The sequence below is a fragment of the Eutrigla gurnardus genome (assembly GCF_963514095.1).
Source record: "Eutrigla gurnardus genome assembly, chromosome: 15".
NCBI lineage: Eukaryota > Metazoa > Chordata > Actinopteri > Perciformes > Triglidae > Eutrigla > Eutrigla gurnardus.
The window spans coordinates 23,489,779-23,505,200 of record NC_139938.1 but is presented as its reverse complement, the minus strand read 5'-3'; the positions used below and the strand labels follow the sequence as shown (position 1 = coordinate 23,505,200).

General features: G+C 43.7%; 1 protein-coding gene across 1 annotated transcript in view; it reads right to left on the bottom strand.

Moving 5' to 3' along the window:
- The window catches only part of ephb4a (eph receptor B4a), a 31,453-nt gene that overhangs the window by 6,595 nt on the left and 9,436 nt on the right, over positions 1-15,422 (bottom strand). Inside the window, exons 2-7 of the mRNA XM_084028406.1 lie at positions 8,810-8,880; positions 6,598-6,879; positions 4,476-4,866; positions 2,296-2,448; positions 555-890; positions 343-467 (exon numbers count right to left, since the gene is read on the bottom strand). Of these exons, the coding sequence (XP_083884532.1) occupies positions 343-467; positions 555-890; positions 2,296-2,448; positions 4,476-4,866; positions 6,598-6,879; positions 8,810-8,880 (1,358 nt within the window). The remainder of the gene's footprint in view (positions 1-342; positions 468-554; positions 891-2,295; positions 2,449-4,475; positions 4,867-6,597; positions 6,880-8,809; positions 8,881-15,422) is intronic.

Sequence of the window (15,422 nt, the reverse complement as noted above, 5' to 3'; positions counted from 1 at the left end):
ATGTATGTATACAATGCTAAGCCATTAAAATAATAATACAGAGTCATATTTGAATTCTAGTTTTATATAGGTTGTATTCATGTTAAGGTGTATTTTTGGACATATTTACATTTTTGGAAGATAAAAAAGTTTGGGATCAAATCATCCCCTGCAGTAACTCTGCGGACCCCTAGGGGTCCTGGACCCCATGTTGAAGATGTCTGGGCTAGACAATAAAAACAATCCACCCCGTCTCTTGTAAAACATTGTGAGTTTAGTCTGATAGGAGTTCGGAGTATAATCCTGGGCGGGGAAGCTGAATACCATCTGACCTTTAAGCCAGATAGCTCAGAGATGCTTTACCTTCTCACAGTAGCGGAGCTGATACTGCAGGATGGTGTAGTGAGGCTGAGCTGGGACTGACCAGTGCAGAGTCAGACTGCTCTCTGTGGAGTCACTCTTCCGAATCACAGACAGCAGCGACGGCACTGCACAGATGTCACAAGAGATATGAATACAACATGAAATTCAGACCATTAGCACATTTCTACCTCTTCCCCTGTCGACCCTCTTACCGTCGTGGCTTGTGGTGATGTTGACACTTTCACCGGCGGGGTCCTTCCCGCTGACCTGAGGCAGCCCGTTGAGCGACTGGATTGTGAAAGTGTAGGTGGTGTGAGGCAGCAGCCCCCACACCTCCACCCGGCGACCCAGCAGGCCGTGCTGCGCGGGCCGGTAGCTGACGCTGTCCCCGCAGGACAGGCACGGCCCCTTGGGCGACCTGCACACGGAGCACCTGATGGTGTAGCTCAGGTCGGTTCTGCCGCCGTTGTCCAGAGGTTCGTTCCACTCCAGACTCAGCGTGGTGTCGTTGATCTGGGTGACGATGCTGCGTGGAGCCGAGGGAGGTTCTACAGAGACAGAAAACACCAAAGTTCAACTCATTTGACTCCTCATATTGTTCATATTGGAAATCAGCAGAAGAACTAAATGCCCTTAAGAAAAATCACTCAAATATTCGTCACACTAATCAGTCAAAAAAGGCATCACATTGTAATATATAGGCATCGCCCAGCGCAGATGCAATCATAGCGTGAAATGTCTCTATCAAATCAGATTCTAATCTATTCTGTGTCATTTTACTGCAGCTTTACCTTTCCATGACCCACACAGGCCATTGGCTTATGTTTTTCCATATGCGCTGAAGACATTTTATTCAGTCTGCACATGTAGGCGCGAAGCGGAGCAACGCTCCCGCAGTGGCTTCGCGTCGCAACAGGAGCATATGTGTTGCAGAATTTATGTGGCTATGTGTTGCAGAATCTAACTGGTGCAATTACGTTTGTCTAAAACTGGATGATAATGATCACCGTCTGAAAATTGTAAGAAGATAGCTATTGCCTGGAGCCAAGCATAACTAAACAGTAATACCACTCAGCCCCTGTGAATGAGTTTCTGTTCCTGCCAAGGAGACAGAGCTTTGTCACTGAGCCTGCAGCTAACTTAAGTGTTAATAGTGTTCACACTGGAAACCCAAGTGGGGCAGCAACATAGACAATCTGGGTGCGGATGAATTCTGAATTTAACATTTGGGAACAGGGATTTTTAGAGGTGACTTCAGAATCCATGTTATAAAAACCACCAAGTCTGTCACAGGAACGTCAAACTCTTCCTTTCAGGGGGAAAGGTCCGCATGGTATACAGATGGCACGGTCGGCATACAAATTGAAAATATAAGTGACATGCAGAACTGCAAGGCTATAACCGGATTTCTAATGAGAATGGCCTAATTAACTGATTAATAATTAAGATAAAGCCTTTGTAATTAAAGTTATCAGTAATAATAAAATTGGTTGTAACTTCTAGTTGCCACAGATATCACACCTGAAGAGAACAGGAACGGTCAACATCCTGACCGTGCTGCACTTTGTTTCACATCCTCCAAAAAGAAAAAGAGTGCACCTAATTAAAAAGCCCCTCCCGTTCACACATCCCAGACGCAGCTGAATTGAAATTCCCGAATCTGCATGGAGGTGTCACTTGAGCCCATCAATGCCTCCTCCACTTTGGAGTGGAACGCCCTACCCCCAACCACCTGTCACAAAGGATATGCATCTCAATGCCCAGCCATTGGGACAAAGGACATAAAGCAGATTAAAAGAGTTTGACTAAATAACACCAGGGCAAGAAAGATAAATAGCAGGAGAGAGGAAACAACGTGAAGAAGAGCCGAGTAGGGAGGGGAAACAAACGAGTGGATGCTTGCGTTGTTTAGCACATACACTCGTGCAGTGATGCGGTTTTCTGTAGACTTACTGGTGCATCGGGAGTCGGGGGTGTCGGAGTCGGCCCGCATGTATCCGGAGTCACACGCACACACGGGCGCCCCTCCGACGCCGGCGTGGCTGAATGCTGGACAGGCTTTGCATTGGCCCTCAGAGGATGACTTGAAATGATCCACAGGACAAGCTGGGCAGGACAAACCAAGGCAAATTAGCATGACTTTTGATTCCAGACGTGACATGAGCACAATATTGCACCAAATCATGACACCCACCCACTGTGTCCCGAACACTCCCGGGTCAAACTGAATTTGCGAATACATTGCTGTTATTTTTCAGGGTACAGCGGGCCAGATGGTTGCAGATTGACAGACAGAATCATGTAATGAGGGGCCATAAACTGAGGACAATCACAGTAATGAAGCCGAACGTAATAGTCAATTTAGTGTATAAACCTGTCTGACATTGACCTGCTGCTTATCATTGACTTTACCCGACCACATCTGAATAATGACACCAAACACATGGCTTCACTTTTTGATGCAAATATTGTCCCCCCTCTCCATACCTGTCTTCTTCTATTTTACGTCTTCCATTCCCTTGGCTCTTAAATGGCTTTTTTTAATTGCATTTAAATGTCCTTTTATAGTATGTTTCTTTTGCCTTTTGATGTTTTATGTAAAGCTGTTTGAATTGCTTTGTTGCTGAAATGTGCTATGTATAAATACATCTGCCTTGCCTCTCGGTACACTAACACCAAAAACAGCACGGTGGCATTCAAGAGGGAAAGAGGGTGAAATGAGTCTGAACATGTGCTGAAAGGATTACTAGATCAATCAATTAGTCCACTGACATCTCCAATGAAAATGGCTGGTTTCAGCTTCTCAAATGTGAGGATTTACTACTTTTCTCTGATTTCTTCTGGTTCTTTCTGTCACTTAAATCTATCTGGAACAAACAATGATTTAAAAATACTATTCTACTCACTTTGGTTCTGGTTGTTTCAAATGTGAAGATTGGTTGATGAAGTTAGCTGAGAGGACGGTGCTAACATTTTCAGATAACTTCAAATCTATTTGGGAATATTCAGGGCGTCGTCTTGTACCCTTTTTGTATTATATAACATCGGTAAAGCTACTGTATCCTGGTACGTGGGGAAATTCACCCCACACATGAAGTATTTATGGCCTGCTAGAGCTTTGCTTCAGAGACATGTAAAAATATATTAATCAAGCTCCTCTAAAACACTAAATCAACTTGACAGCATTCACACGTTTAACATTGAAGGGGTTGTGTGTGACCCAGAAAAATATATTTAGATTACTTTAGATTACAGCTGTAGTAATTTAATTTTAAACGTAGACATTAATTTAATTCCCGATGTGTCCGAAAATTAACAGCAAATGAACAGTTCAATCTTGGTTTAAAGGCAATCTCCCTTTATGGTCTGGTGAGTATTTCTTGCTCACGGCTCTCTTCGGTGACGCTGGAAATGTCACCGCCACTCCAACCAGATGAAAAATGTCTGAATTTATTTTTTTTTGTTATGAAAAATCATTATGCCTCCCGCAGAGATCAAACCCAACACAACCTTCAAACACACACACGGATGCAACCACACACTTTCCTGAGAAAATGTAGCATTTCTTCTTGTGTTTCTCTCTGTGGTTTTAGTGCTCAACATTTATCAGTGTTGGTGTGATGCAGTGTGTGTGTGTGTGTGTGTGTGTGTGTGTGTGTGTGTGTGTGTGTGTACGTGGGGGGTGTTCATGCGCGAGGCTTGTTAATTGGACTCATTAGAAGGAGCTGCAGCAAAGCTCCTGAGAGAATGATCCTGCTTCTTCCTTCTTTTTTCGGTCTGCTTTGCTTTGATGTTCTCAAAGTGATATGATCTTTACCCCGGGCGTTCCCCCCCTTCGCTCCCTCACCTCTCCGGTCCCCCTGTGCTCCTTCTAAGCATAGCCGAAGCGTGAGTTGTCGCAGCAGCGAGCCTTTGACCCTGCTCTTCCTCCCTGAGATAAGTGCGGCTCCACCTGACCTCTCTCTGTCCGCTCCGTGTTACCGCCGCTCCCTCGCCTCATTAGTTGCCTCCTCTCATTTCTCTGCTTTCTATCCCCCAGTGAACCCCACCCTTGGCTTACCATTGTTTTCGTGTTTAGTCTGCCCGCTCTGCTGCGTCTGTAAACATACTTAGGAATGGAGCCTCCTTCTTACCTGTGCATCTAGTTTGTCTTTCAGTGGACTCAAACCCTGGCAGGCAGGCACAGGAGGTGGTCGGCTGGCCCACCCACTGGCCGTCTTCCCCGCAGAAGAGCTTAGGTGGCCGAGGTCGAGGCCCCTGCTGGCCGGCGTGCTCCACACACTCACCCTGCGCCTCTTGCACCAGAGTGCGGGGCACGGTCTCGGAGAACGAGGACAGAGCGCTGACCAGGGGGGGACACTTTTTGAAGAACACCCTGACGGACAGCAGGGCCATGCTGGCGCCCTGAGCCTGAAAAGCCAAGTAGAAGCCCCTCTTAGACAGAGGGCCGAATCTTAAGGTCTTCACATTGGATTTCCTTTCCCCGCCCTTCCTCAGTAGAAAGTCTGCAGCCACTGTGTCCACCTAGAACAGGAAGAAAGAGAAAAGATCTTATGTAATGGCCTGATTCCAACACAAAGGATTCAGTCTTAAATAAGGACCAGGCTGGCTTGGTTTTTGCATGTTTTAGCCATTTCAGCCCATTAACTAGACATCACATATGCTTTACATTATTGGACCTTTTCCAAAGCATACCACTACCATTTCAGATTGATTTCCTACCTTCCTGGCAGCCATTGTTTCCCCATTTGTTACACTACGCTTTAAACTTCAACTTGCAGGGACTTGAAACTCGCTTGGGAGAAATGTAATTAATTACAGTGAACATTTCATCACTTTTATTTTTCCTGCCAAGGTTACATAATTAAGTGGCAACGAAGCCATGGAGCGGGCACTATTTTGAAAACCCTCTTTGGTGGTGTGTTCAAGGACACCACAACATCTGAGGTTTCATAATGAGATTCTAAAAAGCGCTTTACTCATAAGCTATGTGTTCAGAAACCTGAAAGCCTGAATGTTAAACAATAAGCAGATATGCAGGCTGTGTAACAGATTGAACTGCACTGATACTGTCAAAGGGAAGACAGGAACGTTGATGATTAATATTGTCATTTTTTGAATAGTCATTTGTCAACATTTTTCATTGATTTGCAAATCATGCCTTGCTCTTTTTTCTGAATTAATTATGCATAAGGTGGCTGTGGCTCGGGAGGAAGAGCAGGCCATCCTATAAACACAAGGTTAGAAGTCAATCCCCAGGCCTCGCATGGCAGATTGTAAAATGCTATAAGGTGCTATATAAATGCATTCCATTTCCCATTTTCTTGAATGCATTAGATGAGACTTTAACAAAACTAATAATGCGCTTCCATAAAGTTGGGAGGGAACGATTTCTTTAAAATGGTCAAATTTGAGGCCCAAATCCACACTTTTAGTCTAGTTTGGGTAAAACTGGGTTTACACTTCCCATAATGCAATTCAATGACTTATTTCCATTGTTCCCTCGTCGCCTGGTAAACACTCATGTTTTTTAAACTCCACATCCCTCGTTTGTAACAAAGACCGCGGTTCATCTTTCTGTCATCCCGTCACGCCGGGACGCATTAACTGTCAAGTCTGTACGCGCCGAGATCGGATCTTGCTCGTGCTGGGATCCCATCAGCCCGACCGCATGCTGAGGAGGCCCGGCTCGCATCGAGTTTGCATTTCAGTGATGTGTGGACAGCATGTGGGCACAATCCAGACGATTTATCAAACGCAAGTCTCGCATCATCTTTCCCACACACTGGAGTTCATCTCCCGAGGAGCACAAAAGGGAAAAGAGGAGGGAAGCCGGGGCTGGAGCTGAGAGCCGCTGTCTGAGTCGTGTTATGTTACTGCTGATGAAAACCAAACATTTACCCATTCCAGAACAAAATAACGGGGATTTTATTGTAACTAATTTAGAAGGAAAATGTGTTTATCCACCGAATTAGCAGAGCATTGTGAGTGGCTACTCTTCAATAAAACAAATCTACTAATACTGCAGGGAGGAAGAGTAAGCAGCAAAAATAACACATCATTTATAGGAAATGAAACGTGTTTAACCACCGTTTTACAGCCACTCCTTCCTACTCTTTCATCACTTTCACAACCACAGAGAGATAAAGGTTCCTCTCTAATAAGACTGATGGGGCATCGCGATGAGCATCGCTGACTATCTGACATACGTGGGCGTGGGCGTGGGCGTGGGCGTGGGCGTGGACGGGGACGTACCTTGGTGTACGGGTTCTCCATCCAGGGCGGTTCGGAGGCGGTGGCCTCGTTGGAGTCTGCTTGGTAGTAGTACAAGTTGAAGGTCTCCTTACAGCTGCGGTGGTGGGTGCTCCTGGATGAACACTCCATCATGGTGAACCGCAGCTCCACGTACACCTGAGACGCTCCTCTTCGCTGGATGAAGCCGCTGCGCAGCCAATGGCTGAATGTGCTGTCAGTCTGACAGATCTGGTAGATCCTCACGCTGTTGTTCTCCTCATCTAAACCGCTGACTTCCTCCCACTGAGGGGCAAAGAGGAGCACAAAGGGTTATCAGAAAGTTTGCCAGTCAAAATGACATTTGACCCCAAAAAAAAGCATTTTTAATTCTCCTGGAAAGACTTTCAGAAGGGTCTTTTTTTTCAAAAAAATGGCCATATTAATAGCCCTATTCATCTTAATAACGATGTGACTCTTTGTTGGCCCTCTGCTCTACTGCACCTGTCAGAGGCCCGTGGGACAGAGCTGGCCTGCTATGGATTTAGATCCAGCCCAAATTTGAATCTGGGTTGTTAAATCATTTCTGCTGCCGAGCTGCAGCCCAGCAAGTGGGAATACAAGTCTCACTTGTCAAACAGAGCACACAGCTGCACACAGCATCCAAGACAGACACACATTTTCACCCTTCAAATACACTTTTAGACTGAAATACCAGAATTCTGACGAGGACGTCACAAATGCATGTATGAAGCGGAGCTCATCCCCAGAAAACTACATTAGGGAGCCAAATGCAACGAGAGAGAAAAAAGGCTTTAATGTTTGACTTCTGAGTCAACAGCAAACATGTTCACCATCACTACGTTCCCAAGAGCAGGCAACAAGCAAGACATTAACATACTCAGGGCAGGATTGAGCAGATTCGCTGAACTTGAGGCTCAAAAATTCAGTTATGTAAATATGTAAATCTTTCAAATCCATTTGCAGATGATGTGTTGAGTGAGGCAGAATTCTGGTCGGAATGAATTACAGTGCAGCGGAGCACTGAGAGCCAGGTTTGAATGACTCGGAGGGCAGAATTTCCCTGTTAATTCCAAAAAATAAATACTATGGACTTTGGCAGCGCATGTTTCTGTGAACAAAATGAGGGTTTTCTTTGTGATGAAAAACATCCCACAGGCTCATCTGGATTTGACAGAAATCGTTAAAGAAATTGTTAAAGGTGGATTTTTTAAAGCATAACGGAGAGAGAGAGAGAGAGAGAGAGAGAGTATACAGCTGAATAACAGCTCTGATATAGACGTCACATTCCTCTCAGTACAAAGCATACTGTAGCCCTGAGTGAGGTCTTTGAGTGCAGCTGAATCCAATACACATCATCACCGCTGTCACAAAATGATAGTGATGATTTCATAATATAGTTTACATTGGAGGTTTAACATGAATACTTCTCATTAAAAGTAACATTTAACGATGTAATGTGTAAGTATTTTTGCTACTGAGGAGACCTCATTTATATCTGAAGTTCCCACAAATATCTACTATGAGAGTATAATATTATAAATAACCATTTATTAACCACATTTATATCTGCAATTTGGAGGCAGACAGCTCACTGCATCTCCCCACTGCCGCCTGTCATAACTGACTAAATCACTTCCATACTCTTTAGTGTTATGAAACACAAAACGCGATGGAGCCGTCTTTTTTCAACAATGTGAAGCTTTTGATACACGGAGTCGACTGAATAATAGCTGTGCAAACTATTTAGAGACTGTCTGTTTTGCTTTGCATCTCAATCACAAGCGCAGACACATTTGTTGAGCATTTCTGGTTCCAGAAAATCTCCGTGCCAGGATCGCAGTAACCGTTCTCCTTCTGAGAAATCAGCGAGTTGAGCAGTTTGGGCCGATGACGCTGTTGGCAAAAAATACCCTAACAACCACTCCTGAGTTGATCAAATTACAAATATGTCTTTTTCTGGCAGCGATTTTCAAAATTGTGGGCAGCCAGAAACTATAACTCCAAGGTTGATGGGATATATCAAAGCATCTGCTTTCAATGTACTTTGAATCCCACATTCGCTCTGGCGTTTCCTTTATCCTGTCAGTTACCTGCCATATAAGGAGCTCTTTTATAGCCAAAGAAACAAAGGAACAGCTGGAAGCTAAAAATCCCCAGTCACCAAGGTCTGTGTTAGTAATACAGATAACATGGCGAAGCTGGGGTTACATACCGCGGGTTTGCCTTGGGAGAAGATGGTCCATTTCAGATCAGAAGTCTCTGTCTTAGTGTTCATCAGGACCTCTGTGGGAAAAGAAGAAAATATACCATCACTCAGCGTAGGCGATATATAAACATGACACATACAGGACTTATTTACATTCAGAGAACCACGCCAGTGGATTTAAAATCGAAGAGTGAACATATTTCAAGTCCCGAGCTCCCTGCCAAGTATCAGCCATGGCTTACAGTGGGATTACGGTGAGAAGATGGAGTTTCACCAGTCAACTACATCCACAGAAAACAGCCCCGCTGCCCTTAAAATTGTGTTTCTTCTCATGTTTGTTTTCATTCCCCCCACGTCTCTTGTGTTCCCGGCGACACACCACGCCTGTGGTCACGCTAAAACCCGCTGCGAAGAGTCCGCCTTCGTCCGCGGAGAGCAGTTGAAACGAGAGAGCAGACCAGACTTGCACAGATACTCACAGGAGGTACGACTATAGAGATTTAAGCCCTTCCAGTCACGATCTGTGATTACAATAGGATTGATTTTTTTTTTGTAATCTTTTGAGAGGCGCGATGCCAGCTCACAAACAATCAGAGGAGTTCTGCTTTGATTCAGTATCACAATAAAAACCCAGGACCTGAACGGCATGCAAGTCGGTGCAGAGATAGGTTAGGACTTCTTTCATGTTAGGACATCTTTCTCCCCCAGCTGCCTCGGCAGATTGTCTCTGCTGAATTGTGACTAGTATTCATGCTGATGGGGTGAGGTTCCTGTCACAGACTGGTTTTTAGAGCCCTACGTGTTCCCCACAGAAGCTCATCTCAAGGGTGAGGCAGTTTGGTTTTACCAATAAACAGGATTTAATGCGGCTCTCCTGTGTGCCGTGATCAAGGCGAGCACTCGCATGAAAATGGATGCGGGTGGAAATGGGGGTTTCAGTGCGAGCTTATCATCGGGGTTATTAAGATGTTTGGTCGAATTAGGCTCCCAATATAAGGCTCAACCGTAAAGTCTGGCATCCAATACCTCCACTAATACACACACACACACACACACACACACACACACACACACACACACACACACACACACACACACACACACACTGCATCTGACACAGCATTTAAAAAAAAAAACTCTTTTTCCAGTTTTCTTTTATGGGTTTATTTTCCCCCAATTTGAGTTCTGGAATGTTTATATAATTATGAGTATTTATTTTCCACCAAATTATTGGTTTTAGTCAAATATGCCCACAATTCACTGAAGCCATATTTTAAAATCAAACTGGGAAAAAAACATTCATTCTGAGAACACTCATTGAAAAATGTTCCCCTCTAAAAGGCTTAAGTTCTGCTTTTCTTGACTAACTGTTACCACCTTGTTGTCCAAGTCTGCTCCGTGGCTCATATAAGTAGAGTGTCTATATCAGATGCACTGTGGTTAGTACATCTATTTCTTCCTTTGGTTTAATAATGGTTTTACATTTCGAGTTATCGTCTTTGAAATGTGTATCTATAACGTTTCCCATTGTTTGGCAGTTTGCAGTGAAATGATTAGTACATGAATTAATTGATTAATTAATTAATTAACACAAAGCAAATCAGCAGCGATCTGGATAATCAACACACTGTCTGGTTTCTGTTTCTGGCACACATAAAAACAATCAGTCAACACACACACATAAAATAAAATGAAATAATAAAACACAAATAAGAATAATAGATTAGTTGCAGCCTTATAGAAAATACACCTACATCTAATATATTTTGTCCCCACATCTTTGATGACCACCAGTGTGAGAAATGATGCTGCCAGACTCATGAAAATGCATCCTCATCCTAATATCAGGGTCCAAGTTACGATCATTGTCTGTTGGAAAGATTACAGATTACACAGGAAACGGCTGTTTGTAAAAACCCTTTTACGGAGAACACTGTGGCTACATGAAGCTCGACACTCAATGAATACACTTTAACACCAACACTTGTAGTATTTTACAGAAATAACAGCAACGCCTACGCTTACTAATCCCTGTGATCCCGTGTAAAGTGAGAGGCAATCACATTTACCATTTAGCAACCCACATCCCAAAGAACTGCACACCAAGGCACAACAAACACTGAGCTAAAGCAGAGTCTGAGAGCTGCTCTCTGCGGAGACAAGCGTTGCAGCTGATGACATTGTTTAACACCGATAAACGTTAAACTGTCTGATCAGATACTGCTTGGTTTACTCAGGATGGACTGTTTGAACTGGCTCTCTGGTCCCTCCACACTTTAAACTGAGCATTTCACATATTCTGAAAAGGGATATTTTTAAAGTGTATATCGTACATCCCACAGTTTGCAAGGGAGTCAAGTATAAAATATACAGCTCCACTGCTATTCCCCCTTTAGTTAAACAAAAAAGCATGCTAAACTGCAGCACATGAACATTTGAATACAAATTAACAGTAAAAAAAACAAGTGGAAACCATCAAGTGTAACCTAGAAATACCCGACTCCTGGCTTTTTCACAATGATTTCAACCATCACTCGATCACGCCCACTGCTGCTCAAATCTGAGCTCCTGCTAATTTAATACACTTCCTCGGTGAACAGCCCACACACAGCAGCATTCGTCCCCTCTCTCACTGCTACACAGCCAGATTATTTAAATCTCTCTCATAGCATTGACATTGCCTCTCGCTCCCATCACCTGGGTGACCCGTTTCACGCACAGCACACGACATCGCCCATTATTACAGCCGCGTACGCAGCAGCTTCGCCACACCGGGAAGTAAATGTGACTTAAATCGGTTACTTATAGCCCCGTTACCCTTTTACAATCTACTAATTTCACGCTTTCTCTGTTTAAACTCCTCGTAAAGAAAGGCGTACATTCACACCTCTCTCCCGCGTCCACTTTAAAACCGCAGGAGCCCACCAGTTTTATAACAACAACCTGAGACGAGAGGAAGAAAGGAAAGTCTGCAGAGGGGAAGGAGGAGAGAGAGAGGTGGGTGAGGAGGATAATTGGATGACAAAGTTCAGGCCGATGCTTTCCCTGCGTCAAGTCTACCTCCAGTTCACTCCAGCTTAATTAAAAAAAAACACCTTCAGAAAACTCGGGCTGCCCCGTCTCCTCCCATCGCATGCACACCTGCTTCGGTTTCATATGCTGATCTCTTCTTTTGAAAAGCATGATAATCACTGTTTATCACTGCTCTACCGTTAAGGCTTATGAAACAGGATGTGTGAGCTTGAGTGTTTTCGATGAGATGATGAGTGTTTCTATTATGTGCATGCACGGCCTTGCCTTTCACTGGAGTAGGTTCAGACTCCAGCCCCGTCAGGAAGCTGCCGTTTCCCCTACATTCTTACAGCAGCGGCGGCCACCCACCGCCGGAAAATTGCCCCGAGTGTTAGAAAAATGTAGGGACAATGAAAATCCGTCATCCGGCCGTATTTAACACCCAAAACAAACAATTGTACAGTAATTACAGTACAATGATCCACATTAGGAGACAGAAGGGAGGTCTACACTGATACTGGTGCTGGCAAGAAGACTTGAACTGAGTCTTGGAATTACGATTATGGACATTTAAATACATATATTATCAATAGATAATATATTGACACAGTGAGGCAGATCTGAAGTAGCTGTGTGGAGATATAAGAAATAGCATGCCATCATTTTTATATTAACAAATAAACCATGTCAGAAAATACAAGCCACGGGTGAAAGGTATTGTGTTTTCTGGACGGAAGGCAGACAACAATAGAGGGTGTTTTCCTTTGAAATGTAAAACCTGACCCTGTATTTCTTTCAAAGCAGGACTGTATGGCAAATATTACACCCTCGTTTTCTATAGCGGCGTCTTCGGGCTTCAGACGACCGAGGCTCAAATTCATTTGCATTGAATCCCGTCATTCACTTTTGTGCTCATTGCTCTCCCTGCGAGCCCTTTCCCTCCCTATTTTACACATTCTCCATGGCTCTGGAAATTATAGGCCTGTGAACATTTACCCTGCTTCATCTACAATTAGACCACATTTTAATTAAAGAAACAGAGTGCCAATTACCCTCATACACCTAGAGAAATGGAGACAGAGGGGAAGAACAGGGATAATGAAAAGGGGGGAACGTGAGAAGGGGATGATGAGATGGTAGAAGGATTTACAGATGACAAAACGCTAGATATGCTTGATATGGGTATGTATCTATGTATGTGTGCCAATACTGCAGCTATGTCCGTCGAGCTCTCAACGTCGTCCTTCATCACAATCTCATTCCGTATGTTAGCTAACATGAAGCCGTGACGGGCTGATAACATCTGGGTTTCATTATAATTCATTTCTGTATCACATCACCCAACACACAAGGAAAGTATTGATATGAACCACATCTTAAGATTCATTATTTCAACATCAAACACTGACATTAAAAAATGAAATAGATCATGAATTGCTAGGCAAAGGAATCTCATCTGGTCTCATTGGTCTGGTGGTTTGGGGCTTAATAGCTGCTCCCTTCCATGCACCATATGACATTTCTTAATAGGAGAGTTAACTGTCCTCCAGGTATAACTCACAACCCCGTGTGTTTCAGGGGAAACTGCTAACACATGTTTTAAAAATGTCCAAAGGCTGAAATCAGACCTGCTTATGGGATGTTCTGCTGCCTCGGGCAATTTAATACATGTTTCGCATTTAAATGAAAGGAATAGTTCAACATGTTGGGAAATACGCTCATTCTCTTACTTGCCAAGAGTTGGATGAGAATATCAATACATCTCTCGTGCCTACACTGTTAGCTTATAGCGCAAAAGATAGGAAACAAGTCGCCTGTGTTTGCTCCAGTCTTTCTGCTAAGCTAAGCTAAGCAGCTGCTTCGTGGCTTCACAGATTTCAGAGTGGTTGTCTAACTTGGCAAGAAGCCTTAAGCCCTCCCCCAAACGTTGAACAATTCCTCCATTTTTCTTGCCAAAGAAATAATAACAGATCCTTCCGAGGCCTACATCCATAAAGTATTAGCTATAGGTGAAAATCAATGAGGTTGTCTGTATTAAAACCACTTTGATGGATTATAGCCGCTCCTTGAAGAGCCAGTGAAGTTAGTTTTGTTTGTTGGGGTATTGAGATCATTTCTTTGCAGAAGATGATCACGTTCATTATGCGTCGGGAGTGATTGTCCTCCAGGTATTATTGAGGATGTTACAAAGACAATGGTTGGTTAATCTTTAAAACATGCTAATGTTAGACGTCCTTGGCACTCAGGTTATCTAACAGAGTGCACATTAAGCATTTCAATGAAACATGATTTCCCTTCACAAGCTTGGTGTTCACGTGAACAAAACAACTTATGTGTGTGTGTGTGTGTGTGTGTGTGTGTGTGTGTGTGTGTGAGCTCTGTTTGTCTTTGAAAAAGTTGTGTCTACTGAGATTAGACCTCAGCTTCCTGTAGTTCCTTTCCTGTCTCCTGGTCTGGTTTGGGGGGGGCAACAAGCGCCAACAAGCACATCACTCACAGCATTCACTGTTTAACCCCTCGTCTACTGTGGAACAAAAGCCTCCTGCAGCACGTGCTGATGAGCTCAGCTACTTTAAAGTGTGTGTGTCACAGAAGTGAGATGAAGGGGGGGAGGAAAGGCGTTAATGTTTGACACGTTTTTCTGCCTTGTCTTTAAGGACGCATATCAATACGTGTCCCAGGACAGGATGTGACCCAGTTAGGGAGGGTGCTTCATGGACAGAAACCAAAGATGTGTATGAAACCGACTGACCCAAAGCACTGAGGATTAGAAGCAGATCACCCGGGAGAATCAATCCTCTGATAATTAAGCAACAAATACACAACACTGAAACTCTTCATTTACAGTTGGCTTTTTCCAGCCAAACATCCGTTCTAGACACCGAGCAGACGCCTCTTCTGGATGTAGTGTTAAATACACAAATAGCTTCTCTCTGGCGTTGGAGCACAAAAACAAATGTAAAATGGAGACGAGAACTATTGCATTATTCAAGTCGCACAAGTTCAAAGTGAATATTTACTTTAATCACAGTGGAATAAAACGTTTTGACCCTCACATAAAATGAGAGGTTAAGAGGATATGAGACATCAACTTGGTTCTGTGCCTTTTTACATCGCTGCCTGCGAGTAATGAGTCTCGACCCACGGTGTCAGCCGCTGAACAGCACTTGTGCATCTTTTCTCTCCCTCTCTCTAACGAAATCCACTTGGCTGTGAGGCCAGAGAACCTCCCAAAGAGACCACACCAGATGAGAAATGAACATTATCTACAGGGAGGTGACATCTATGACTGTTTGACAATTAGAGGACGGCGTTATTATAGAAAGTGCCTGCTGTTGGACATGTGTGCAACAGGAGCTGCCTTTTGTCATAATAAAGTGAAGGCAATAGATTTTTAACATTGAGTTGAACAACAGGAGGGAGGAGGGGAGGGAAGCACTTCTTATGTCTGGTTAAATTGCTAATCATTGGTAAACTCACTTGAGACATTAAGGGACTCAGATTTAAACACATAATTCTCTGAAGCATCACTCGTACAGTGTGATTGATTAAACCATCTTTCTTTACAGCATATTTCAGCTACTTTGGAATATTGATCTGCCACTGA